Below are 24441 nucleotides of genomic sequence, written 5' to 3'. Positions count from 1 at the left end.
AAGCAAGGGGTGGTCACACAGCTCGGTGCTGTCTGCCTTATCACTCATAGGCATGTCGTCAGCTCTTGGCATTTTAAGAGGGCTGAAATTGGCTTTGTGGCCTGCCTCTCTGAGGAAACATCTGACAGTATCTAAACTCCTCCAAGGACATGTGCTTAGCTATACGACGCACAAAAAAGTTCCTTTATGTCAGCCTGTTCTCTGTGAATCTGAATCTCATTTTACTTCTAAATAGGGACATTGGCAGCTAGCCAACCACACCATTTAGCTGAGGCACAAGTCAGTTCCTTGAGAAGTTCTTGGTGGACAGGGCCACTGACAGCAGGAGGGCAGAGGACTAGTCAGTGAGGGCAGGTGAAGGAGAATGATAGAGCCTCTTAGGACTACTGGGTGATAAAGAAGCATGTATTAGACTAGCTTATCTTCTGCTTCAACCTGTACTAGGTTTTCCTGAATTCCAACTTTGTAGAAATTGCACTTTTTGCTGGGCATTGTGTTGCATGCCTGCAGTCTCATTGACTTGGGAGGCTGAGATAGGAGGATCACAAGTTTGAGGCTAGCCTCAGCAATTTAGAAAGGTCCTAAGCAATTTAGTTTTAAGTACTAGGGATTGAGCCCAGGGGCACTTGGACACTAAGCCACATCCCCAGCCCTGTTTTGTGTTTTATTTAGAGACAGGGTCTCACTGAATTGCTTAGGGCCTCACTTTTGCTGAGGCTGGCTTTGAACTCATGATCCTCCTGCCTCAGCCTCCTGAGCCACTGGGATTTATAGGCATGCACCACCACAATCAGCCCTAAATTGTGAGACCTTGTCTCAAAATAAAAAATAAAAGGTTTAGGGAAATAGCTCAGTGGTAAAGCACCCCTAGGTTCAATCCCCAGTACCCACCCGCCATACTATTTATTCTAGTATTTTAACATGTTTTAATCAGCACCAGCATAGAAAGACATGGTGCTAGTTTTCAGAAAACACTGAAATTAAATTCCTATTCTCCAGGAACTTGTATTATAACTTGGGAAATAAGATCTCCCTCATCTACTGAATAAAATCAGTGTTTCTTAGTGAGGTGACGAGCATTGTCCTATTGTAGTGATTCTCAAGTATTTTGGCTTCAGATCCTCTTTGGTACTCTTAAAATTCCTTGAAGATTTTGATTCCTGGCATTTAAAAAAAAAATTGTTGAAGGCTTATGAGAGCTTCTGCTTATATGTGAGTTATACTATTAATATATTAGAAACTAGCACTGAGTTATACATTAACATAAAGAACTTCTATGAAAGTTACTATATTTTTTGAAAAAAAAAAATGGGCATCATCTATTTTCAGATCACTTCTGTATCTGGTTAGCTGAAGACAGCTGGATTCTCATCTTTGCATTTGACCTGTTGTGATATCTTGTGTCACATAATAATCTCTGGAAAGTCCATGTTATACCTAATGAGAGAATGAGTGAAAAGGACCCTGAGATCTTGGCTCTATTAGGAAAACAGTTCTGGCCTCAGGGCTGTTTGAAGACTTAGGTTTCCCAGACCACAGTGTGACAGTGGGTGCCCTCCACACTCCAACACACCTCCCAGAGCTCTGGGTCTTAGTTACTCCTGGGGTACTAAAGGTACTTCTGACCCAGGACACCCCTTTGTGCTAGCAGTGCAGGATAAGCTCCCCTTTTCATAGCCAATATTCCTCTCTTTCATCTATATACCATTGTCCCTCCTTTGCTTCCTTCCTCTTGACCTTGTGGTCTGAACAGCAAGAATTCTGGGTACTTATCCTGGCCAGCCCTGAGAGGGGGCTTTGCATGTACTACACATGACCTCGCAGATGGAAAGATGTGTAAGCTCCTTGCTTCCTGCCCTGCCTCCACATGGCCCCCTGAAGTTGGAGCATGGTAGTCTCCCTGAAGAACTCAGGCAGACTGACCTGGAGTGTTCTTCATTACCATCTGCCAACCATGCTGGGTCCATGGAATCACACCTTGATCCCCTTGCTTATCCCTGGGGATGCAGCAGAGCTGCATCAGGACATGGTACCCAGGCATCTACACACAATGAACCCACTGCTTAAGTATTTAGTTGCTTTCAGTTGTCCTCTATGATGGAATTCTGTTGTTTTCCCTCGCTTATATTATACCTGTGCCAGGGTTTGGCTCCCCCAAGTTATTGGCTGGCCCTGTGGACCAGCTCTTGAAACTATGACAGGGTCATCACAGGTTCCATCAACTGACATCCAAGGGTGATCTTTGCAGGCCTGGCTGCTGCCTTTCCCATGCTCACCTTTACTCCTCCCCTGCTATAGTTTTCTTCACTTACTGAGGACACTGGTCCTGCCTGGAACATGTTCCTTTTGACCTCTGCTGTCATAGATCTGTCATTTCTCACCTCTTACTTTACCTCACAAAAGTCCCCCCCACTTGGGCTGGGGTTGTGGCTTAGCGGTAGAGTGCTCAACTAGCACGTGTGAGGCCCTGGGTTCGATACTCAGCACCACATAAAAAAAAATAAATAAAAATAAAGGCATTAAACAACAACAATAAAATTCTAGAAAAAAAAAAAAGTCCCCCCACTTTGCTCAAAGGAGTTCTTGCTCTGTGCTGTGTGCTTGGTCACTTGCCCTAAGTCCTTGGGGCAGGAAGCAACCTCTATCGCTGTATAACCCCCAAGCATGCAGCCTTTCACCCATTACCCAGGACAAGCACCATTTTAAGCTAGAGCCTAATTGTAAGTAGGGAGTACATCTGATTTTGTGTCCTTTTCTTGCAGGTCACTGCTGGACTGCCTCTTCCGAAGGATTACATAGAAGAGGTAACTTCTGTTATTTCTAATTATTTGCCTTAGAAAGCACCATATCCCAAATCAACCTGGCCCATGGGGAAATAAAATGGATGTGGTTATGATCCAGGGTTGCTCCTGGGAGTTCAGGATGCTAAAAGGCAGTGTGCTGAAGGTTGTATTAAATGAGTAGTAGTAAGTGGAACTGCCTCACAGAAGAGATCAGTAAACCACTGATACCGACCCATCACTGGTTCTCAGTGGGGTGATTTTGATCTCCTGGGATATGGGACATGGCCGTGTCTAAGGACATTTTTTATTGTTAGAGCTGGGGGTGGGGAGTGTACCTGGCATCTAGTGGATAGAGGACAGGGATGCTGTTAGCAGGATAGCCCCCCAGTGAAGAATTATCCAGCTCAAAATGTCAGTAGTACTGAGGTTGAAAAACCCGGCCCTAACCCAATGGAAGTTTCCTGGACTGTCTTCCCTGCATTGGCAGGATGAGTCCCTAATGCCATTGAAATCAGAAGCAAGTAGGAACCTTTTAGAAATAACCTTTTCCTCTGCAGATTTAAGCACATATTAAAGAGCCAAGATAATAATATCCTGGTTGTTTTGTAGGCACATCTTCCATAAGCTGATTCGGTTTATAGTATCAAGCAGGAGCCAGAGAACAATTTATGAGAATAAACCTTTTCATATTGATAATGTTTACCATCAAAGAAACATCTCTAGAGCCAGATTTGGTGGCTCCATGACAAACAGGCCCTCAGATAAGTTGCAGGGTCATCTGCTGTCATGGTTAATTCAATTTTTCTGCCTTTTGGAGGCCTTTACATTATCCAGTAATACAGGGTCATTATGTAGGTCTCAAATAAAGTATTTCAAAATTGGCTGGAAAAAAACTGTTAGTGCCTTGAGTCTGCCTGTCTTCTGTGTGATGATTTGCCTTTTATGGTCATCCGTCTGAGTCATGCGTAGGATGGGAATTCACAGTTCTGGCCCTTCTGCCACCCCACAGCCTCTCCTGTGTCTAATTACAGTGACTGCCCCAAACTGGCCCAGCTGGTGTCTTCATTTAAGAAATTCTACTTGTTTAAGCCCTTCTCAATCAGTCTTACATATGAATTGGATTTCATGTGATTAGAGGTTAAGAATTAGCAATGCTTTTTAAAATGCCAGATAAATCCTAATCTTAGTTTACAATTATTAAAGAAAAAAACCCATAAGTCACATTTATAATTAGCCTATTTGTTTTCTACCTTTAACCTGTTGCTGTTTGAGGGGTCCACAATCAAGCACTAATACTACTAGGCTTTTTTCATGGTATATATGTATACATATCATTATGTATATGTATTTTTGGAGATGATGACTATATATATATATATTTAAATATATAATCTTTTGGGGTTATTTTTATTTTTTTTTTCAATTCTAGGGATGAAACCCAAGGTCTTACTCATACTAAGCAAGCACCCTACCACTGAGTTATACCCCGGTCTCTTGATATATTTTTAAGCTAATGACAGTAACATACCCTCTGTTTTTAAAAAAAAAAAAAAAAAAAACTTAAACATTACAAGAATATAATAAGTGATTGGAATTTCTTTAAATTTTAATATTTAAAATTTTTTCTTGAATTATTCAAGTACTTTTTGTACAAAAAAAAAGTAAGCTCTCCTTAGTTGTGCAACTTTAGTACATCTTGGGTGGAATCTATGCTAACACAGATCAGTGTCACTTTTCATAACATCTGTATGATGAATATTTATTGAGTGAGGTTATACTTCCGTGGCCTGAACCCCTGTAACGGAGGTTAGTAGTGTTTGCAATTTTCTAATGGTGGAAGCAGAACTGCAGTAACATTTAAAGATATGTTTCCTTAGTATTTGGTTATTTTTTTGTGTGTGTGTGTGGTACTACATTGAATCTAGCCTTTTTTATTTTTTACAGGTCTTATGTTGCTGAGCCTGGCCTAGAACTTTCAATTCTCTGACGTTAGCCTCTCAAATTAGCCCCCCAAATTACTGGGATTATAGGTTATATGTGTTTGCCAATGGGCCTGGCCTTTTTTTGTCTGTTTTGTTTTTTGTTTTTTGTTTTTGAGATGAGGTTCTCACTATGTTGCCCAGGCTGGTCTCAAATTCCTGGACTCAAGAGATCCTCCTGCCTTGGCCTCCCAAATAACTAGGATTGCAAGCCTGTGAGAGCATCACTGATGTCGTCATAGGTCTTCTACAGTAAAGGATAGTGAATGCCTCTTTTGTGCCAGGCTCTGTTTTCTAATGGAAGGGATTATACTGTGCTGAAAAGAGTCTGTATTTTTGTAGCATTTGTGTGTATACAATCCATAAACATCATTTAGGTAGGGGCAACTCATCCCCTTCAAACAGCAGCAGAGCTATTAAGATGTGGCTAATAGATGTGGTATAATGACCACAAATCCCCCAGCTCTTGTGTTTTCAAGGTGATGAGGGTACGGGCATAGCTCCAGTGCTGCAGGTGGAGTTACAGCTCCTTCCTCCTCCACAGCATCCACTCATCAGGAGTGAGTTGCCTCATTGGCCTTTCTTTTACTTGTCGGCTTGCCTCTGTGTCCTGGCAATGAAAGGCTACTCACTCAAGGAGGCCGTTTGCCTTTTAAGAAGAAGCTGCAACCATCTGCTCTCTGATCTTACAGACCTGTCACTCTTGTTTTACAGAACTTGGAGCTGGTTGAAAAAGGCTTCAGTAACTTGAGGAAACAAATAGAAAATGCCAGAATGTTTGGAGTTCCTGTAGTGGTGGCTGTGAATGCATTCAAGTAAGTACAGAGCATAAGAGAAAAGGGCGGGGGTGGGGGGGAATGTGGAAAATAGCCAGGAAGCATTTCCTATAGCTAACTGTTGAGAGGTGCTTTTAGCTTCATTTTGTTCTTCAGTTGCTGCTACTGGTTACAGCCTGCGGGTTGAGCCTGTAATTTGACAGGTACCACATATATCACAGCAAACTCACTGCCTTAACCTTCTGAAGGTCCAGAAGTGAGATTCAGTCCTTGTGGGGGTCCCTTTTCAAACACTGAGTAAGGTAGATAACACACAAGATGGAGGTTTAATGCTTCTTTGGCTGATAGAGGCCCTTTGTACTAGCAGAAGATTGTAGCCTGCAGTCTTCCATTATTTCTCTAGGTCTGGTGGGATGGTGTCTTGATGGAGTTGAACATGTTGAGCTGGAAATGCTCATGCGAGGACTTGTGTGGGTTGTTTGGCATTTTGGTACTGGTTTGGGTTTTGTTATAATGGCCTCACCACAGTAGAATGGAAAGCAAATTTTTGAAAAGCTAGTATTTATTGATTCCTGATAGTGTTCTGGAAATGTTCCAAGTACTTTCCATCTAAGCCTCATGACATTCCAATGAAATAAGTGCTGTGATTATTCCCATTTTAACCCATGTGGGATTTGAGATACATAAAGATGTTTTGGCCAAAAGTTACCTAGGTAGTTAGTTGTGAAGATAAGATTCAAACCCAGGCAGTATTATTTGTATTGACTGATTTCCATTTATCAGTGGGTAACTCACATCTCACATGGGGTTTAATGGCATAAAGAAGTTGTACTTTGTCCTTTCCAGCCATCTTCCATGCTTTAACGTGAAGCACTCCTTTACAGGACAGACACAGAGGCCGAGCTGGATCTCATTAGCCGCCTTGCCAGAGAACATGGGGCCTTTGATGCCGTCAAGTGCACTCACTGGGCGGAAGGGGGCAAGGGTGCTTTAGCCCTGGCTCAGGCTGTCCAGAGAGCTGCACAGGTGCCCAGCAGCTTCCAGCTCCTTTATGACCTTGAGGTGGGTTACTTGCTATATGGGGAAGAAAAAAAAAAAAAGTATAGTGAGGTTTCTGTGTGGCTATCTCTGTAGAGCCCATGTGTAGCAGCTTCAGCCTCTCAACCTTGTGGTTTCACTTCCTACATGGGCGAGTTACAGTAGGACTAAAGACTGGACTCTCAGCTCCGGATAACTGTAAGATTGCATTTTGTTTTCAGTTCTCTGTCCCATGTACTTCAGGATGTGGTCGAACATTAAGTAGTATGTCCACAATTGGCAACTCAGTTAAGAATATGGAATGAATGGTGCAGTTCTGGTTGTAATTCTATAAGCTGGTTCCTGGCTTGGTTTTTACAAGATATCATAGACTTTGAAAAAAAATTAAAAACATAAAAAAGCAGAAGGAAGAAACTCAATTACTCTTGTAAAATAAAGGTAAAATACTGATTGCTTTTAATACAGTATTTATATTGATATAATACACTGCCAAATTCCTCTTTGTCTTGTTCCTCTTTGTCACTTGCAGATATAATACACTGCCAATTAGTTAACTTCTTTGCCAGGAGTGGTGGCACATGCTTGTAATCTCAGCAACTTGGGAGGCTGAGGCAGGAGGATTGCAAGTTCAAGGCCAGCCTCAGCAATTTAGTGAGGCCCTTAAGCAACTTTGTAGGACTTTATGTCTTAAAATATACAAAGGGCTCCGGATATGGCTCAGTGATAAAGCACACAGGTTCGATCCCCAGTACAAAAAAAAAAAAAAAATCTCCTATTGACAGACATTCTCTTGTTGAACTCTTTTTTTTTTTTTTTTTTTTAATGGAATTTTGTGTTTATTTTGTTTTAGTGGTGCTCTCAAACATGGTACTCTCATATGGTAGGCCAGTGCTCTACCACTGAGCTACTCCCTAGCCCCTGAACTTTGGTTTTTATAGATGGGTTTGAAAATCTTTTCAACCAATCATCATTCTAGAAAATGGTACACAAAGTGCAAAGTACTTACAGTTACCCTCTCTAAACCCCTATCCACAGCACTTAAGTCAGAAACTACAGTTCTTAAAGCAAGCAGGAGACATGGAAGAAGTAGGGTAACAAGGACTTTTTAACCCATTTCTGCTTGGAGCTTTTCTCTGCTCTGACATAAGACAAAGCTACTGCTTTTTGTCTTATTCAATATCTGCTAGTCTTAGATCACCCCTCAGCCAAAGTGCTTTTTGCTTCAGAAGTTCTCAATGTGCCTTGGCATTTAATAAGCCCCAGTTATAAGATGCATATGAAAGTAATCTATTGCATCTTTTTTTATTACTCCTTTCAAAAAAAAAAAAAAAAAACTTGCCCAATATATTCTTTTAGTCTTAGTTGCTAAGGAATAGAGAACCAGTTAAAATACTAATTTTAATACAGTATTTATGTGTGTGTGTGTGTGTGTGTACCTTTCTATCAGTGTATCTAACCATACACTCTACACACACACACACACACACACTCACGTATAATTTTATATAGACAAAATAATTTCACTTCCATGGGACATTCTCCACTTATCAAATCTTGGGCTTGGGATGGGCATGTTGTAATCCCAGATATTTGGGTGGCTAAGGCAGGAGCATTACAAGTTGGAGGGTAGCCTGGACAACTTAATGAGCCCCTGTCTCAAAATAAAAAAGTGCTGGGGTGGTAGAGCACCCCTGAATTCAATCCCCAGTATCACAAAAATATTAAAAAATTAAATTTTTTTTTAAAATCTGGGGCTTGGCAAAAGACCTAAGAAGAGCATACTACAGGGACACAGCCACATCAATGTTTATAGCAGCACAATTCACAATAGCTAGAATGTGACCAACCTAGATGCCCTTCAATAGATGAATGGATTAAAAAAATGTGGCATTTATACACAATGGAATTTTACTCAGCTCTAAAAAATAATAAAATCATGGCATTTGCAGGCAAATGGATGGCATTAGAGCAGATTATGCTAAGTAAAGTTAGCCAATCCCTAAAAAACAAATGCCGAATGTCTTCTCTGATATAAGGGGGGTGACTCAAAATGGGATAGGGAGGAAGAGCATGAGAAGAAGACTGCCACTAAATAGGGAAGAGAGGTGGGAGGGAAAAAGAGGGAGAAGGGGAGTTGCACAGAAGATGGAAGGAGAACCTCATTGTTATACAGAATACATATATGATGTTGTAATGAGAAAGAAAAAAAAAAGAAGTGTGTTACATTAGATTGGATAGAGAGAAAGGATGGGAGAGGAGGGGAGGAGTAGGGAGGATAGGAAGGGCAGCAGAATAGAATAGACAATATGATTGATGTATGTACATTCCATGTATTATATATCAAAATGCATTCTACTGTCATGTATGACTAAAAAAATAAATAAATAAAAAAATTTTAAAAATCTGGGGCTTGGAATTAACATGTTCCTAAACCAATAAACTTCAAATTATTTGCATATCAATATATGTATATTAAAAAATATGACCCTTTTAGTGACACTGACCTGGAATGTGACCATGTCCCTGTGAGGAGTCCTCATGTATGTCATGGTTTCTCTTTTCTTTCTTGTGTATTAGCTCCCAGTTGAGGATAAAATCAGGATCATTGCGCAGAAGATCTATGGGGCCGATGACATTGAATTACTCCCTGAAGCTCAGCAGAAAGCTGAAGTCTACACAAAGCAGGTAGATGTTGGGCTAGTTTGTTTTTTCCTCCCTTTGCAAAGCAGGCCTTGGAGTCAGAATCCCTGAGTTCTCCCAGCCCTGCCAGTCACCCACCGCTTCACTTCTTTGAATAGCAGCCTTATCACCTCTGAAATCCTGGGTTTGGATAGGTGATTCCATCCAGGCTCTTCCTTTACCCATATGTCATATGTGAATGTATAGAAAAGCCCTGAGGATATGAGGAATGTCATAACTGAAATATCAAGAACCTTTTCCCGGCTTTATCCTCATGCTCTATTAAGCAGGAGGATAGAGAAATAGAGATAAACATGAAGGACATCAGCTATTTCAAATAAATTAAAGAAGCTTGTAACCAGAATGCCCTGATATCCTTTTTTGTACTTGTCAACTTTTCATTTGTCCTATTCTTGTTCTCTTTCCCCCCAGGGCTTTGGGAATCTACCCATCTGCATGGCCAAAACACACTTGTCCTTGTCTCATAACCCAGAGCAAAAAGGCGTGCCCACAGGCTTTGTTCTGCCCATTCGTGACATCCGTGCCAGTGTCGGGGCTGGTTTTCTTTACCCTTTAGTAGGAACGGTAAGTGAGGCCACAAGAGAGGAGCCTACTTATGTGTGCTTCTCATCCTAAATGTATTGTTAAGTTGACAATAAAATGCCAAGTTAACAGAGTTCACTGCTGAGAAGAAAGTTGGAGTTAGGCCTATTATGATTAATCCTCATGCTATGGACCATATTGATGTTAGTTCAAATGTGATACTGTGACTACTACTGCATAAAAAATTCAGGGGTAACTTGCCCTTGATTGAGTCCAGCATAGACCGATTGATAGGTTGGGTCAGTGGTAATATATAGGCAGCTCTTCATAGCCATGAGTTCTGTATCTGTAGATTCAATCATCTGTGGATCAAAAGTATTTCTAAAAAATTATCTGTTCTGAACATATACAAACTTTTTAATATATATAATTATATAGCATTTACATTGCATTATAAGTAATCTAGAGATAATTTGAAGTATAGGAGAGGATGTGCATAGGTTATATGCAACTATTACATCATCTTAAATAAGGGACTTCAGCATCTACAGATTTTAGAAATCATGGGGATCCAGGAACCAACCCCTGATGTTACTGAGGGACAATTATAATCATAATTAGTGTTTATTTGGCACCTTATACTAGATAACTCAGTCCTCCCAGCAGTCCTAGGAGTAAGGACTGAGGTTCTATATGTCCAGGGTTTTACTGACAGGTTTAGAGTTTATGCCTAAAATTCAGGGAGGTCATCATCTTTGAGTAAGGAATTCCTTCATAAAATACAGCTGAATCATACATAGACAAAAAGCAAATTTGCTTACTTACAGGTTTTATGCACATAATAGGAAGGTAGAGAGATGATTAAGGACATAATCGTAGTTTAGACAAATATTGTCCTAACGTTAACATAGATTTGCGCCTAAGATTCCTCTTAGGTCTGCCTGCTATCCTGAATTTACAAATTGTACTTACATGCAAAACAGAATTGAAATATTCAACTAGACTAGTACAATAAAAAAAAATGCCCCAGGCACATTGCTGCACCCCTGCTATCTCAGCATCTCGGGAGGCTGAGGCAGGAGGATCGAGAGTTCAAAGCCAGCCTCAGCAATTTAGCGAGGTGCTAAGCAACTTAGTGAGACCCTGTCTCTAAATAAAATACAAAATAGGGCTGGGGATGTGGCTCAGTGCCCCTGAATTCAATCCCCAGTACCAAAAAAAGAAAAAGAAAAGAAATGCATGGATGTACTTTTAAAGCTATGCCATTCTTTCAGTACAGTAAGAAAGTGATAGGGGGTGACATTATGCATCCTTTTGAAAGTGCATGATGTCAGAGCTGAATTCAGTTCTTACTTCTGCTGACTTTGGTCTCAGGCAAGGTATGAGAGGTGTGAGCTTATTGACCCTAGCTCACAGCGTGGGCCAACGTCACCATGGAACAATGGCATCAGCACAAGTGCCAGCACACTATTGCCTCCTTGGCCACTCCAGAGAATAAGAGGCTTAGTCTTGTGATGTAATGCTCATCAGTTTGGGGCTTGTAGAAATTTTCTTTTGATAGGAATGTTAAACCAGCACCTGCAGAAATGTATGCTGTTCTTTTGGAGAAATTGTCAGCACTTATCAGCACAAGAGCAGTAGCTGCACTCTGCCTGGTTACTTTCCATGTCCGTATGAAGAAGGGTAATCAAAGAGATGAAAGCAGAGTTGGATGTGGTCAGGCCAGTGCACATCTGCCTGCTCAGACAGCCAGCCTGCCCAGTACAAGACTTTCTCATGGAGAATAAAACTTGGCTTCAGGGGCCTTCAGCTTTAACTTTGACCAAGACTTGCACACATAATCAAATGACTTAAACACTCTTAATAATTCTGTTCTTAATACCTCTTGGTTGCTGTGGGGCCTCAGCAGTGCTCAGAGGATTTATTTATGTATCACTTCAAAGTGTGGTGACTTCTTTTCAGAATTTTATATCTAGGTTTATATATATGTATACACATCATTTTATTTTTTTCTGATTATTAATAACCAATATTTAAGGAAAAAATCATCTTTGGGAAGGAGTAAAAACTCTGAAAATCTTACTGCTGTTTGGGGAACCATTTTTAGAGCTTTCTGCTGACAGGCACATGCACATCTACCCCAGTGGGCACATGTCTCTTGTCTTCATAATATGCAGTCTGCTAGATTTTTCTGCTAGGTCTAAAAACTAGTCCTTTTCTTTTCCATAGTTGTCCTTATCTCTTGCAGAACCCAGGAATAGAAACCAGTTATCAGATCCCTATAGCGTGTATTGTTTGGTGCTCACATGTCAAAATTTAGTTTTATTGAGTATTAATGTTTTGTTTTACAGAAGATGACTCATCCTACTTAACAGTGTTTTTATACTTAAATTTTAGAAATTCAGCCTAAGTTGTTTTCTTGTCTGGTTCTGATTTGGAACTTGTGTGTGTTCATTATACAGGGTATGGTTACACATAAAAATATACCAAGTTCACACTTACAATCCATGTGAATTTGCATCTAAGCAGGTATTTATTAAAGTCAAGACTTTAGAAAAGAAGCAAGAATAAACATATAAGCACTATAAGTTTAAGAGTAATGATTGTACTGGACATAGTAGTGCACTCCTGTAATCCTAGCTACTCAGGAGACTGAGGCAGGAGGATTGCGAGTTTGGAGCCAGCCTCAGCAACTTATCAAGGCCTTAAGCAATTTAGTGAAACCCAGTCTCAAAATTTAAAAAAGGGGGCTGGGTATATGGCTCAGTGGTAAAGTGCCCCAGGTTCAATCCCTGGTACTCTGCACACCCCCCAAAAAAAAAATCACATTAAGTTCATTTTTCATGCTGTTTTACATCCTAGATGAGTACAATGCCTGGGCTCCCTACCCGGCCCTGTTTTTATGACATTGACTTGGATCCTGAAACCGAACAGGTGAATGGACTCTTTTAAACAGGTAAGTTGTTACTGGATAGAGTTTTATTTTTCTTTCCCTCTGTACTATATTTAGTATTACAGAAATCAACAATTGTAAAAATTCAAATTTTAATGCTTTCAAAACATTTCTTTTTGGACTTCACTGAAGGGAGGAGATCAAGAATGAGAGTTAGCAATAGCCAGTAAATGAGATATTTGTATTTCAACACATCTTTAGGAAAAGAGCAGGCTTGTCCTGGGTTGGCTGTGCAGGGGAGAGTGTTGCTGTAATGAACTATGGAGGGCCAGCAGAGAAGGTTAGGCTTGAGCTAAAAGTTGATGGCATGTTGGAGGCCAGACCAGCTAGAGATCTGTATCAACAAGTTTGAACAGACAGAAGGCAGGAGTTGAGTAAATGTCCCAGAAAGCAGAATAAAGAAGAAAATGGGGCTGGGGTTGTGGCTCAGTGGTAGAGCACTTGCTTAGCATGCGTGAAGCACTGGGTTCGATCCCCGGCACCACATAAAAATAAACAAATAAAATTAAGGTATTGTATCTATATGCAACTAAAAAAATATTTAAAAAATGAAGAAGAAGAAAACAGGACCAGTCCAGGAGTTCTTGGGTTCTTAGGTGAATCACAATGAGTGAGCTATCCCTAGGCACATCCAATTGAAATTTCGAAAACATCTAACAAGAAAATCCTAAACAGTCTTTTCCAAATAAGGAAAAAACAAAACAAAACCTGATTTGCCTGTGAAAAAATGAGAATTACACTGAACACCTGTCTTATCATCAATAAGAGGCTTTTTAACAATGGCAACGCAATATCTTCCAAGTTCAGGGAAAGATAACTTTCCCTCTATGTTAACCCATCCAAATCTGTCCAGATGTTTTCAGATATGCACAGATTTGCCACTTCCACATCTCCTCTTAGGAAATTATTTAGCAATGTACCCTGTAAAAATGAGGAAATAAACTAAGAAAAGAGGAAGATGAGTTTTAGGAAATTGAGTCCTGATTTTGACAGTAACAGGTGTACTGACGACTATGTAAATGATCTCGAGTTACAAATCCAAACTGGAACCAGAGGAGGGATGGCTTGAGAAAGGATGGAAAGAGCTAGAAAAGACAAGGGCATCAAAGGGCAGAATAAAAGCTCTTATATCATTTGAGAAAGTAAAGGTCCAGATGGAAGCACAATGTAACCATTTAAGTCATGGTGAGGATGCTAAGAAGAGAGACTTTGAGCTCAATGCCAGGGAAACTGTGTTCTTTGAGAGGGCATGTGAACTACTGGAAATGCTGTCCTGGCTTACTGCTTGGTGTGTTCCTGAGCAGTATTAACATAACCTTCATGTAAATGCCATGCATTATTCTCCAACCTATTATGGGCAGACCCTAGGAGACTATTGGTGGGAGAGCATATAAATGTCAACAGCTTTAGCAATATGAGTGGGGAATAATGCAGTGTGGAAGGAAAGAAGAAACATTTTGGTGCAAAGAGAAAACATTTATTTGTTTTTCTTTCTAGATCATCCTTCTCCAAGAAGCCACTTTGAAAGTTTGGCCCACTGTGGTGGGAAGTTGAGAGAAGTCAACCGCTGCCTGGAGGGTCTTCTGAAATGAATAATGGGAGTTTGCCTACAAGCCTTTTTTCAGCCTTAATTCTCATGATTATGTACAAATTAACATAGCTCATGTACCTATTTACTTTAATGAAGTTCTACAGAATAAAAAGAAAATAATTTTGCTATCTTGGTGTTAAAATGTAAATCATAGCACTGATAGACTGTGCTGCAGTATCACTGCCATCCTATCTGAACCCATCTGTTGGGCAGCCCCTTGGGGCTGAAGAAGCAAATTGCAGTATGTACTTTGTGATCAGTTGTGTTTAAAGCGGGGAATATGTGCATGCTTGTGTATCTCTGCAAGGACACATGATTCAGGAGACCTAAGAAGGTCAGAGTGGAAGTAGGGTATGGAGGAAGATTTGCCTTTTTATCTAATACCTTTCTATTATTGTTCATTTCCCACCCCCATCCCAGGGAGGTATTGCGTATATAGGTTTTCGCCCTGAGTTTCCTTGGAATTCCCATTTCTATCATAGCATTAGCACCATTAAGTCCTTAGGAAGGATAGTCATAGCACTAGACATAGGTTAACCCTTTTTACTCTTGCTGGTTCAGCAGTTGTTTATTGAGTTGCTACTAAATGCCTGGGCTTTTCTATAGAATTTCATTTTTCCTAGAATATTCTAACTTTTCTTGTGAGAGACCTGTCATCGCAAAGTAAGAGCTAACCTTTGCTTAAAAATGTGTAAATATTAACTATAATAGAATAGATCTCGGGCTGGGGATGTGGCTTAAGCGGTAGCGCGCTCGCCTGGCATGCGTGCGGCCCGGTTCGATCCTCAGCACCACATACAAACAAAGATGTTGTGTCTGCCGAAAACTAAAAAAATATTAAAATTCTCTCTCTCTCTCTCTCTCTCTCTCTCTCTCTCCCTCCCTCTCTCCCTCTCTCTAAAAAAAAAAGAATAGATCTCTAAATTAAGTTTGTATCCCCATTTTACAGAAAGGCAAACTGCAAGATTGCACTGCCAGGGCCTGCACCATGAACTTGTAAGTTGTTTTGTTTCCAAAGTCTTTTCTCTACCATCAGGCTGTCTCTCCAAGCTCTATCTAGAAGGCAACTCCTGCCAGGTTGTGAGAGGTGGTAAGCTGTGCCCTTTTCATATCCCTCCAGAAGGAAGGAATGATAAGGGTAGAAGAAGCTAAGAGAGGAAATAGAGGTTAGAAGGCTGCTGAGCAGTCCTGATGGCATGGGTTTTGTGGAATTGCTTTTTCAGTTTTTGATAAAGAAGATGTGTCACACGTACCAGCTTACAGATGCTATTTCCACAATGAAAGAAGGCACAAGCAGCCAAATAACAGCAGGTCAAGTGAAGACTTGTATTAAAGACCATAGAAGCATTGGTGCGTGGAGTGCTTATGTGTGTCACCAGAGAAGGCCCAGTGTTTTCACCTTGGGGTTGGGAATTACTTTTGATCACTGCTTCCCAGTGTCTGGTCTTACTGTTCTCTGGGCTGTGACTGCGTTCCTTCCCCATATTAGTCATCTTACTGCTAGGCTGCTGCTGTGAGTTGAAAATGTATAGACACTTAATTCAAGAGAGTCAGCAACATTTATGTGCTGCCAATTAAAGAAGATTCCAGAAGAACTGCTGTTGGGTTTCTGGTGGCTGTCTGCAACTTTCATGCTACCCCCAGGCAGATCAACCATCAGCAAATTGGAACCACAGTTTCACTTCATGGTGTGCTAGGGAAAGGGGCTGAAGGACTTCTTCTCAGAAGATCTCTGAAATGTTAAGACTCTTGAAGGGCTTACCCACTTCCACAGCTCAGGCCTGGACTGTGGGTGGGTAGTGACCAGAGTTGGAGAAATGGTATGATGGTATGATTCAGATAAATGTGTAAACTATTTTATTGTTACACTGTATCTGGTGATATTACATGATAAACTGTAAGTAGGGTAATTTGTCATCAAATTGGAGAGACATTTATAGCCCATTTCCTATTACATAATGCAAAGCTGCTAATAGAGTAGTAGACAATGATATGGGTAATAATTTCAACAGTCTTAACTGTCACTTAAGTGCATTCAGGGATGACAGGTTTCTTTCATGTATGAGGTACTGGATACATTTTTTAAAAATAGATCTGGCATCGGGTTCTAGTCAAATCCTAAAGAAAAACCACAGTGCAGTATTTTATTTATAGTACTATACTCAGTGTGAATGACTATGTGTGGTAGAAGTCAGGGACAAGTTATTTGTAATGTACCTCAAAGAAATCTCTTAATTTGTCCTTCAAATACAAGATAAATTTACCTCTGACCTCAAACTGCTTTTCAGCTCCCTTTTACTTTTTTTTTTTTTTTAAGCAAGTAGAATAAGATCTACGAGTCATTAAGGTGGACTTTATATCATTCAACATGAATCTTTCTTCATTCCCCAGTGCTCTCTACTAAGACAGCTATTCTGCCCTGTCCTCATCTAGGTAAACCATCCTTATTTGTTGCCTAAAACTGCTGCAAATTCTCAGGTCCACTAGATTTGAAGAATCTTGGAGTTTGAGTATGAGTAACAGTACCTCAGTTGCTTATAAATGGCATGGATTTCTTTTTGCTCTTATTTATTTATTTGTGCAGAACTGGGGTTTGAGCCCAGGGCACTTTGCCACTGAACTACATCCCCAGTCTTTTTATTTTTATTTTGAGTCAGGATCTCAGTATGTTTCTGAGATTAGTCTCAACCTCCCAAGTCACTAGGATTATAGGTGTGGACCACTAAGTTCAGTTTTTTTTTTGCCTTGTTTAAGCTTCAAAACTGGCAGAAGCGGGGTTAGCAGCCCATAAGGAGATATCAAAGCCATTTTCACACACCTATGATTGTTGGATAAACAGTGCTAAACTGAATTTCTTAATTCAGATGCTTATAGATGTTTATGGGTTTCCTGCTTTACAGCTCTTATCTGCAAATGTAAGATCCTGACAACTTCAATTCAGCTTTGTTGGATTATTTGTTTGTTTTTTTTTTGGGGGGGGGCGGGTACTAGGGATTGAACCCAGAGGTACTCAACCATTGAGCCACATCCCCAGCCCTTTTTTTATATTGCAGTTAGAGACAGGTTCTTGCAGAGTTGCTAAGTGCCTCATTAAGTTGCTGAGACTGGCTTTGAACTTGCAATCTTTCTGCCTTAGTCCCCTGAGCCACTGGGATTACAGGCATGGACTGCTGTGCCCAGCTTCAGTTTGTTTTTGTGCAGTTTGTTACTTAATAAGTCTTGGTGGAATGATCTTACAAAGTGGGGTTGGGGATTTAGAGCACTTGTCTAGCACACGCTAGGCCCTGGGTTTGGTCCTCAGCCCTGGGGGAAAAAAAGGATTAAAAAAAATCTTACAAAGGTAAAATGTGTTCCTGGGAAAACATTAAAAAATGGACACACACACACACACACACACACACACACTGTCCAAGATGATGGTCCCATTGAAGAAAGAAGTGCTGCTGTTTTTCAGGAGTTCTTCCTTCCACCATCTGGAAGTTCTGCTGGAAAGGTTCAGGGAGGAGGCTGGACCTCACAGCTGGAGCTCCCAGGAGTTCTCCCAAAGCAAGTCATCCTAAGCTTTCATTGGGTGTTACATTCATGCTTTGTGTTTACAAATAAATACTTGTGCAGCTTTTAACCACGACTAGAACCATGTTTAGGTAAAGGCTCAGAAAATTCATGAAAATAATATAGGCCATCAGGCAGGAAGGTAGAAAATGCCTGAACCCTTTGACAGACTGGAATAGTAAGAAATGTCCTCTCTTCCACTCCTGCTTAATTAAGAGAGACAAAGTTAATCACATAATGAATGTGATTAACAGTAACATAAGCAACTTAAAGCTATTTCAACTTATTTTAGGAAATATATGTAAGTTATTAAAAGTGGTGGGACTTGGAGCTGAGGTTGTGGCTCTGGGTAGAGTGCTTGCCTAGCATATGTGAGACCCTGGGTTTGATCCTCAGTACCACATATAAATAAATAAATTAAATAAAGGTATTGTGTCCACTACAACTTAAAAATATTTATTAAAAACTGGGCTGGGGATGTGGCTCAAGCGGCAGCACGCTCGACTTGGCATGCGTGCGGCCCGGGTTCGATTCTCAGCACCACATACGAACGGAGATGTTGTGTCCGCCGAAAACTAAAAAAAAAAAAAAAAAAAATTAAAAAAAAAAAAAGAAGTGGTGGGACTGCGATCTGTGCCCTTCTCACCTTGTTGGCTTAGATGTTGCTATGCATCATCATTTCCACCTCCTTCTACTGGGAGTCAGGTCTGAGAGCCTGTTTGGCAAGAACCATGACAACTTTATATTCAAAGCCACTGCTGGGAAAGTTTTGTTTCTTTTTGTTTGGATTTATATGTAATTTTCTTTCCAACTGACACTTCACTACTCTATGCAGTTTGAATCCTGCTTTTAAAATTAGACGTCTGCCTTGTCTTTAAATATTCGTGGAGGTAATTTAATGGGAGTGCCTATAATTTAAAAAAGGATTTTGCTACTTTGAAAAATGCGGGGTTCTCTTCTTTGGTCACCTCCCCCATCTTCCCACTCTCGGTGGTACCTCTGCCCTTGCCCTGATTTGAGACTGCAGGGAGAATTCGCATCCCCGGCTGTGATCCAGAAGGGAGCTCTCCAGCGGGCTGCAAACTATTCACAGGTGGATCCCCCATTCCCAGCGCCCCCGCCCCTAGGGTTGCCCCGCCTCGCCTCCGGCCCCGCCCCGCCGCTCCTCGCGCATTGGTGAAGCCGGCTGTCAATCTCCAAGCTGCTGGGGAAGGGGCGCAGCCTGGCTGCAGTCCCTCTGCAGAGGGCTGTTTGCTCAGGGTGCGAGGTGGCTCCCAGGCTGTCTGGGCGCAGTGCTGCGCAAGATTGCCCGACCTCAGCAGTGGAGTTCACGCCAGCGCTAACGGTAAGTGAAGGCAGGTTAGAAGGCTGCGGAGGCGGTGGGTCGGAGAAGTGTCAGGTCCGCTCACCTCCTGTGCGGCAGAGTGGGTGGGAGGTGCCCCCACTACAAGGGGGATCCGGGTCCTCCGAGATGGCCAGGAGTGAGAACCTAGAAGGTCATTAGTCCGCAGGCGTCTCCCACCTACTCACTTGGCTTTACCGCTAGTACCAGAAGCATGGGTTACGGTATTTTTTCCCTCTCCTTTACCCTGTTTTGGAAAATGTGACTTGAGATTCCTGACCATTATAATTTTACAGATAGCTTGAAGCTTGGTTATCTGTTCCACGCCCCCGACATTTTCCTTTTTGAGTACTTTATCCTGCGCGCTCCATATCCTGCCATAAAGGGTATCAAGCCAGAGAGATTCCTTCCTCCAGAAGGAAGCTTCGTGGTCCATATCTGGTGCTCGGGAAAGATGCTTTGCTTTCCTTTCCTCAGGTAGTGGTTGCTCTTTGCTGCAAGGGATAGAGGGGAGGTGGTGTTTTCTGTGGCATTAGACATAAGATTCGGTGAACAACGGGGGCTTTAAGGTTTCCTGAGTCAGTGAAGCTACCCTTGCAGGTTAAGGACGAGTCATTAGCAATCTAACATTCTTCTAAGTTTTAATGTCTACAGACTGCCTCCCGCCCTCCCCCACCACCATTTCTGTTAGGCTTCTGTTTGGGTGTTTGTTTCTACAGCATGATATATACATTCAAGTGAGCTTTACAAGCAGTTGTCTTAGGGCAATTCAGGTTAGTTTCTAATGATACATTCTTTAAAATAATCTATTTTCAATATTTCTATTAGTAATACATCCTCTGCTTACTAAAAATGCTTAAGCTCTGAAAATGCACAAGAGATGAGAAGACTTGAGTTACAATCAGCTGAGGTTCTGGTGCTGAAAAGATACTGCAAAATGTTCATATTTTCTGCCATCGTTCTAGAATGACTTTGTCTTAGAAGCATGAAGTATGCCATACTGAACCTAAAAATATATTTCCTTAGATCATAAACTGATTTTCCAGAATTCCAGTTCACAAAACCAAGGGCTACCCAAATGAAACTTCATTTAGGATTTACATAAAAAACAGTTATGAGAATTCACTTGCCTATTTTAGGATACCAACTAAAATTTATAGGATTTTTTGTTAGGTAATCACCTCATATCTGCATTCTTTGATGCTATCATACTACTCTGTGGATTAATTTTAAATACTCCTTCATATTTTTGTTTAGCCTATCAATTTGCCAATTGCATGGCTTATCAATTTATATTTGGCTTTTAAATTGGTTCCAGAACCAAAAAATAAAAAGACTTTCAAAAGCTTGGTTTTAAAATAGTAAGAACTCAGTCTAGGTTCAATTATGAGTTGATGGGCTGCATTATGGTTAATTAAATGACCATTAAACAATTTTTTAAAATTTGACTAATGGATTTATTGCAGATAAGAAAAAAAAATTGTTTTCTGATGAAACTCTTAAAGCCCAGTTTCAGAGCATAGGTTTTAGAAACAGGCAGTGCTGGGCTGAATGTGAGCCTGTTACCTAACTTTGTAATCTTAGGAAAGCTGTTTCATCTGTAGACAGAGATACTACCACCCACTCATTTGGTAATATCCTGGTTCAGGTTAGAGATGTATGTAAAAGTGCTCAGCATGGACTAATACACAAGAGTTGCTGAACATATGTCAGCTATTATCATTAACTTGTACCAACCTCCAACTATGTGCATACCACAGTGGAAAAAGTATGAACAGCAAACACTTAAGTGAAACACCAAAGTTATAGAACTAATTTGAGAGTGGAGACTGACAGTGATGTTAAATTTTCCTAAGAGTATGTATGAAAACTAGCACCTTCTTGATAGAACATACATTTTTAGAACAGAAACCTTATGGTACTATGGAAAGAACTCTAGAGTCAAAATCTTCTAACTATGGCTATGACCTTATCTGCCTGTTTGGCTTTCTATAAGCCAAGTGCCCCCTCTGGAGCTCAATTTTGTCATCTGGCTGGACTTGAATGACCTCAAGTAATCTCTGATGTCCTTTGCAGCTTCAAAATTCTTTATATTAGATTATTTGTCATCCTGCCCTTCACTGTTTTTTGTTGTTTGTAGTTGTTGTTTGCTAAACTTACAATGTACGGTCATTAATAATTCATGAAGACAAGCCCAACTAAAGAATTGACAATATCAGACTTGCAGAGTAATCCAAAATGAAATTTTCACAAAAAGAAAATATATATTCATATCAAAATATTTTTGATAGGTTAAAGTAGACCCCAATTTCTACTCTTTAGTCATTTAGGAAATTACTATATGGAAAACATGCCCAGTAGAATCTACATTCAACTGAAATAATGTTCACAGAAAATAATATTCTCATGGTCAAATAAAATACCATTTTTTTTATTCTCATCAGGTTGGTCTTGAAATAGAAGACCTTTCATGAAGAAATTGCAACCAATAGAGAAATGAGGCATCTGTATAGTAGAGAAAGCCCTAAAACAACCGTATAAGTAGGATGAAAGGAATGAATATACCTGGGAGAGATTTTACTCAGTGTGAATATTTTTGTCCACCGGTTTGCCCTAAAAGGCTGCCTAAGGAAGAAATAATATAGTTTTCTAGAGAATGAAAGAGTGTGGTGTAAATATGGAGACCACAGTTTCTGAAATTCAAGTAGAAAATAAGGATGAAATGAAATTAGCAGAAGTCAGTCCTCAGAATGAAAGACATGAGGAAAAAACATCCATGCTTTGCTTCAAGAGAAGAAAGAAAGCAGTCAAGGCAGTGAAGCCCAAAGCTGTCTCTGAGGCTGCCAATGTGGCAAGGGAGTGTCCGGTAGAAGCAAGAGCTTCTGATCAGCCACAGCATCCAGGGGGCACCTGGGCCTCAATCAAACGTCTAGTAACACACAGGAAAAGGTCAGATTCTTCAAAGCAGCAAAAGTCATTTAAGGCTGAAGTGCAACCTGAAATAAAGGATGAGGATGCTGATCTTCCTAAGAAAAAGGTAAAATCCAGAATTAAGATTCCCTGCATAAAATTCTCAAAAGGTGCACAAAGAAGTAATCATTCCAGAATTACAGAAGACTCAGACTGCACCATCAAAGTCCAAAAAGAGGCTGAAGGGTTGGATATACAAACTCAGACCCAATTAAATGACCAGGCAACAAAGGCTAAGTCAGCCCAGGACCTAAGTGAAGGCGTCCTGCACAAAGATGGTGATGAGTTCTGTGAATCAAATGTGAACAGCAGCATAACATCTGGAGAGAATGTGATTTCAGTAGAACTTGAATTAGATAATGGGCATTCTGCTATTCAAACAGGAACTCTAATCCTTGAAAAGGAAATTGAAATGATTGAAGAAAAACAAAGTGTTCAACCCCAGCAAGCAAGCCCGCTTGCAAGTTCAGAAACAGACAACCAGCAACTAGTGGCTTCTGATGTTCCTCCATCACCTGCAATCCCAGATCAGAAAACTGTGGAAGAATCCAATAACAGTGTCCTAGAAAGTAGACCATACTGTGAAGACTATGAAAGTAGAGAGATGGCAGCTGAAGAGAATAAGCCAAAAGATACTGAATTGAGCCAGGAATCAGATCTGAAAGAAAATGGGATCAATGCAGAGAAACCCAAATCAGAAGAAAGCAAAAGAATGGAGCCAATTGCTATTATTATTACAGACACTGAAATCAGTGAATTTGATGTTAAGAAATCTAAAAATGTCCCTAAGCAATTCTTAATTTCAATAGAAAATGAGCAAGTAGGGGTTTTTGCTAATGATAGTGGTTTTGAGGGTAGAACTCCAGAACAATATGAAACACTCTTAATAGAAACAGCTTCTTCTCTTGTCAGGAATGCTATCCAGTTGTCTATAGAACAGCTGATTAATGAAATGGCCTCCGATGATAATAAGATAAACACTCTCCTACAGTGACTTAATTTCCAGGTCAAGGAAGAAAAGCTAAACCATTTACACATTTGTGGCATTTCTTATTCAGATACAAATAAGATTTATCACTTGTGGAATTAAAGGTAAAAATCCTAGCCTACAAGTGCTAAAGAGTAAATCAAGTTCATAAAACTCTACCACTGAAATGCAGTCACTTCTGGATTGAAGGAAGTCAGCACAGATTGCAACACAAAGTGACATACAGGGAGTACTAAAATGGCATATGGAGATTGTTTGGGGAAGGAAATATTTATTGAGCACTGCAGTATGCCATAAGCTCTTTACTGTTCTCTGATGTCACAAAGTCTGATTTCTTTTTAATAGTTTAATGCTGTGTAACATCGCATTCAGTTTTCAAAAACTTTTTTTACACTGCACTTTTATGTTGTTTAAAATGGTGAATAAGGTGAGTTATTTTTGTGAATGTGTATTTTATAGTTATTATATTCCTCAGCAGTAGTATTACCTCAAAAAATATATTGCATTTCTAATTTCAGCAGAGACTATGCATAATATGCATACTGGAATTAAACATAAGTGGTTTTCTCATTTTGCTCAAGTCCCTTACAAAAGCCATTGATGAGATCCTTCAAATAGGCAAATAGTGTGGAAACAAGGGATACAGTTTCCCTTTCCACCTTGCTTTAGCCCCAGCAGATCTGTATATATCCATTTTTATACCAGCTGATACCGGCTGGTCTGCTGAAAAGTGTAAAACAAAACAATGAAAACAAAATGAGGGGAATATTACTTTTCATCCAGGAGAAGTAACAAATGATCACAGCACAGAGTTCTTCTTGAAGAATTTCTTCTTTAAAGACCCTATTTACCAACCTCTCCTCAAGGAGGGGAGAGGTCCGATGGTAAAGATCCTAGGAAATCATAATATTCTAGTGAAAATGTTGTTTATTCTTGGCCAAGAATGAGCCATGTATAAAATTATTTATAAGGTACATATTTTCAGTGTGTCTATGTGTTAAGAGAAACCAGTAAAAAGTATTTTACATGGATATTGAAAATTAACTTTTTCATCACAATTTCCAGTCCAGCTAATATTTTACAAAAACGACAAGGGCTTCATTTGCATTTTATTCAGTTATTTAAAGAGAAGCATTCAATCACATTAATGATTGCCATGTTTTTTGGAGAAAATTCTATCCTCTATGTTTTCTTGTATGAAATGGCCACGATACCCTAACATACTTCCTTGCCTCACAGGTTAAGGT

The 24441-nt window shown here is 40.2% G+C and overlaps 3 protein-coding genes across 7 annotated transcripts in view; 2 read left to right on the top strand and 1 right to left on the bottom strand.

Annotated features, from left to right (window-relative positions):
- Mthfd1 (methylenetetrahydrofolate dehydrogenase, cyclohydrolase and formyltetrahydrofolate synthetase 1) overlaps window positions 1-14470 on the top strand; it is a 67882-nt gene extending 53412 nt beyond the window's left edge. The window contains exons 22-28 of the mRNA XM_027929697.2: window positions 2763-2804; window positions 5477-5577; window positions 6423-6600; window positions 9154-9261; window positions 9688-9840; window positions 12661-12754; window positions 14249-14470. Of these exons, the coding sequence (XP_027785498.2) occupies window positions 2763-2804; window positions 5477-5577; window positions 6423-6600; window positions 9154-9261; window positions 9688-9840; window positions 12661-12750 (672 nt within the window). The 3' untranslated portion in view covers window positions 12751-12754; window positions 14249-14470. The remainder of the gene's footprint in view (window positions 1-2762; window positions 2805-5476; window positions 5578-6422; window positions 6601-9153; window positions 9262-9687; window positions 9841-12660; window positions 12755-14248) is intronic.
- The window catches only part of Zbtb25 (zinc finger and BTB domain containing 25), a 50627-nt gene continuing 32779 nt past the window's right edge, over window positions 6594-24441 (bottom strand). For 2 of the 5 annotated variants that reach the window (XM_034636961.2, XM_027929707.2), the window contains exon 5: window positions 19054-19730. The gene's annotated coding sequence lies outside the window, so the exon portion shown is untranslated. Of the gene's footprint in view, window positions 6613-18241; window positions 18470-19053; window positions 19731-24441 lie in introns of those variants that run through there. The other 3 variants (XM_027929709.2, XM_027929711.2, XM_027929705.2) reach the window with 3 other exon arrangements.
- On the top strand, window positions 19168-23200 carry Akap5 (A-kinase anchoring protein 5). Its single transcript, XM_027929712.2, has 2 exons — window positions 19168-19239; window positions 21681-23200. Exon 2 carries the CDS (start codon window positions 21893-21895, stop codon window positions 23198-23200), a length of 1308 nt encoding a protein of 435 aa, XP_027785513.2. The 5' UTR covers window positions 19168-19239; window positions 21681-21892.

The sequence above is a fragment of the Marmota flaviventris genome, chromosome 2, assembly GCF_047511675.1.
Source record: "Marmota flaviventris isolate mMarFla1 chromosome 2, mMarFla1.hap1, whole genome shotgun sequence".
NCBI classification, from domain to species: domain Eukaryota; kingdom Metazoa; phylum Chordata; class Mammalia; order Rodentia; family Sciuridae; genus Marmota; species Marmota flaviventris.
The sequence above is the reverse complement of the archived record's forward strand: the minus strand, read 5'-3'. Positions and strand labels throughout refer to the sequence as shown.